The 2,910-nt window shown below is 32.9% G+C and overlaps 1 protein-coding gene across 1 annotated transcript; it reads right to left on the bottom strand.

The window, feature by feature from the left end:
* Window positions 1–12: 12 nt before the first annotated feature.
* Window positions 13–1,834, bottom strand: LOC109591129 (uncharacterized). The gene is made up of 7 exons (XM_020006923.1): window positions 1,465–1,834; window positions 1,005–1,415; window positions 795–887; window positions 639–697; window positions 391–456; window positions 287–343; window positions 13–205 (listed from the first exon to the last, which is right to left on the bottom strand). Exons 1-7 carry the CDS (start codon window positions 1,634–1,636, stop codon window positions 50–52), a joined length of 1,014 nt encoding a protein of 337 aa, XP_019862482.1. The 5' UTR covers window positions 1,637–1,834; the 3' UTR covers window positions 13–49.
* Window positions 1,835–2,910: the final 1,076 nt, after the last annotated feature.

The following is a 2,910-nucleotide window of genomic DNA, read 5'->3' as shown; positions in this document are numbered from 1 at the left end:
TGTCTGGTTACATCATGTCAACACAATCATTACTTAATTTCTCTCTCTCTCACTTTATCTGGTGTCTTATAATTTCTCTGTATTTCCTATCAGATAATTGTTGGTATATACCATCAGTATTACTATCAGGTTCCCAGTACTCAGTATCTTCTATAAAGAATGCATTACCACCAGTATGATCAAGTCTTGAATATGTGGAGGAGTACTAATTGGAAAATATAATAAAAGTACCATCACACATTCAGTAAATATTATAAATTATGTGACACAGTACATTAAGCTTTACCACTTCATTTATTAGTGTAGAGTAAATTTCTTCACTTTGTTCACCTGAACGTTCATGCTATAAAATAACATTAATATGTATTATTCATATCAGGTGATACATACTGCTGTAGGTACATATATTCCTCCTCCTAGTAGACTGTACATGTCATCATTCAAAACATGAGCTGCCTGTAAAATAATGATAAATAAACATGGGGTGTTTATCTTCTTGCTAAGCAACTTCTCAGTTGCTATATTTAAGATAAACAATAATTGTTTATGCACAATGATTCTTAATAACACTGCATGTATATCTATGAGCTTTGATCTTATTGTGTTTGTTAATCAGTAGAGTGTGTTTATTTATGTACTTCTTGTTTTCTATTTTTGGTTACAACAGGATCTTCGTAAACTGGTACTGACTTAGCACCTGTAAAATAATCAAAATTTTTACTTGAATAACTGACAATAAAGCATTGCATTAGGTGATTACCATCATCACATTAATTGTGAACATTATGTCTTACTTTCTATTCCTCTGACAGTAGCAGGTTCATAGCTAGCATTAGCAATCATATCATCATGCTCATTCAATGCAGGCTTTGCTTCATCATATAAAACTATGAAAAATTAAAATTACTATCATACTTAGGATATGTACCTAATCATGCATTAATTATATAGTTTTGTTAGTAGTAAAAGTACATTGTTTACTATAAATGCTCTCATTAGTATACCTTGTGGTTGATAGTTTGGATTGTTTACAGCACCAAGTCTTCCTTTATCATTCCCAGTACTACTAACATCAGTATAAACATGATTACTATTACTATCATTCCTAATAGATGATACAGGTAGTGATAACTTCCTCTTCTTTCTAAACAGCACTATACTGACAATCAATATTACTAGTATAGTAACTACCAGTAGTACAATGACTGCACTGATAGCTGCTATTAGTATTGTAGATGAACCATTTCCTGCATTGCCTTGCCCTGGTGTTGAAGTTGCTGTAGTGCTTAGTGAGGAAGTAGTATACATTGCCATTCTACTACTAGATGAAGTGGTATCTGATGTAGCTATTGAGGATATGGTTGATGCTGTAATGTAATTAGAAGGTGTATCAGTGGTAGTTACTGATATAAATTCTAATGGGAGAATTTATTACTGATAATACCAAATAAATTTTATTCTTACTTATTACAACTGAGATGAGTGGATAGTCATTGGTATCTAATGCAATTAACTCATTGTTGTCCCCCAGTCTGTAATTGTGTGGTCCATTGTATTGTTGATAGAACATATAATTCGTAGCATTACTTTCAATCATCAGTATATCACCAGGTTGTACTGTTATCTCATTGCTCATAGTAAAATTATATAATAATGGAGGTATGTTAAAAATATCATTGGGGTTGAATGCTATAGCTGTAGTAGTGAGATTATTTGTATGTCTTATTTTAATCACTGACGTCACTTGTACGATTAATATCCAGTTAGTAATAATACCATGACATGTGAATTTTATATCAGGAAATATTCTGGTATCATAAAGAAAATCTGAATTGGTAATCAAGCTTACGAAATTGTCTATGTTTTCAGGCATTGGTTGTGTGAAGCAACCTACATTTATAAAATGCATACAAATTATTATTAATATTTATTTACTTGTATTCTGTACTGTTGGATGTATTAGTACTCTCCATGATTCATAGTCAACATTTCTACCCATTCCTGATATTCTAATGTTAGTATCATTAATTTTATTTGATTTTATTTTTCCTATTCCATCAATACCACCAGGCAGGTTCATATAATGGAATCTAACAACACTTCTGTCATCAGGAGGTTGATATACACCAATCCTGTATCCACTGGAGACATTTAATGGAGTAGGGAGAGTGAAACGATACTGTCCATTAGTTGTAAAGTTATCAGGAGTCAGTCTGATTTCAACAGACATCACTCTAGTGTACACAGTATTCATGTTATTAGCTGGCCTCCATACTTCAAATCTTGGATATAAATTTCTACCTGTTCCAATATTATGAACTGTCCTTATATCAACTCCAATCAATATTTCTGATACAACTGTAGCACACGTGAACATGATGTCTCTCTTCATAAAGTTCTCATCTTCTTGATCCTCAATAATAATCCATCTTGTGGCAGTGTTTTCAGCTAGTCTGTTATTATGTAATGAACCTGATGGATTTCTTGCTTTATCCTGTAGAAGACTATAATCCATAAATCCTTCAGTACAAGACTCTCCATTAACCTCCAGTAACATTCCATTACTCATGAAGCACAGCAGTATTACTACTAATAGAAGATAGGAAGACATTTCTTCGAGAGTTTAGAAATTCTGTGAACCACGCCCAGCTCTAGATCCACTCAATAGAATAAGGAACGAGATAAGGAAGAGAGTTGTAGCTAACAACTGCTATAAATCTAGTCGGAAACAGAGAAGTTGGCTTAAGGGATATGCCTATAACAAAATCAAAAGCCCATTTTGGGAAACCTACAATGCTTTTTGACATTAAATACTAGCTCTAGACTATAATGGATGTTTTTGGTCTTGTTTGCATCAGTTGAATTTGCTTGAAAACTCACAGAATCTCACGCATTGTGTGTGTGCACCGT

Source organism: Amphimedon queenslandica, unplaced genomic scaffold (assembly GCF_000090795.2).
Source record: "Amphimedon queenslandica unplaced genomic scaffold, v1.1 AMPQUscaffold_8889_Cont19171, whole genome shotgun sequence".
Classification (NCBI taxonomy): Eukaryota; Metazoa; Porifera; class Demospongiae; order Haplosclerida; family Niphatidae; genus Amphimedon; species Amphimedon queenslandica.
This window is presented reverse-complemented; position numbering and strand designations above follow the sequence as displayed.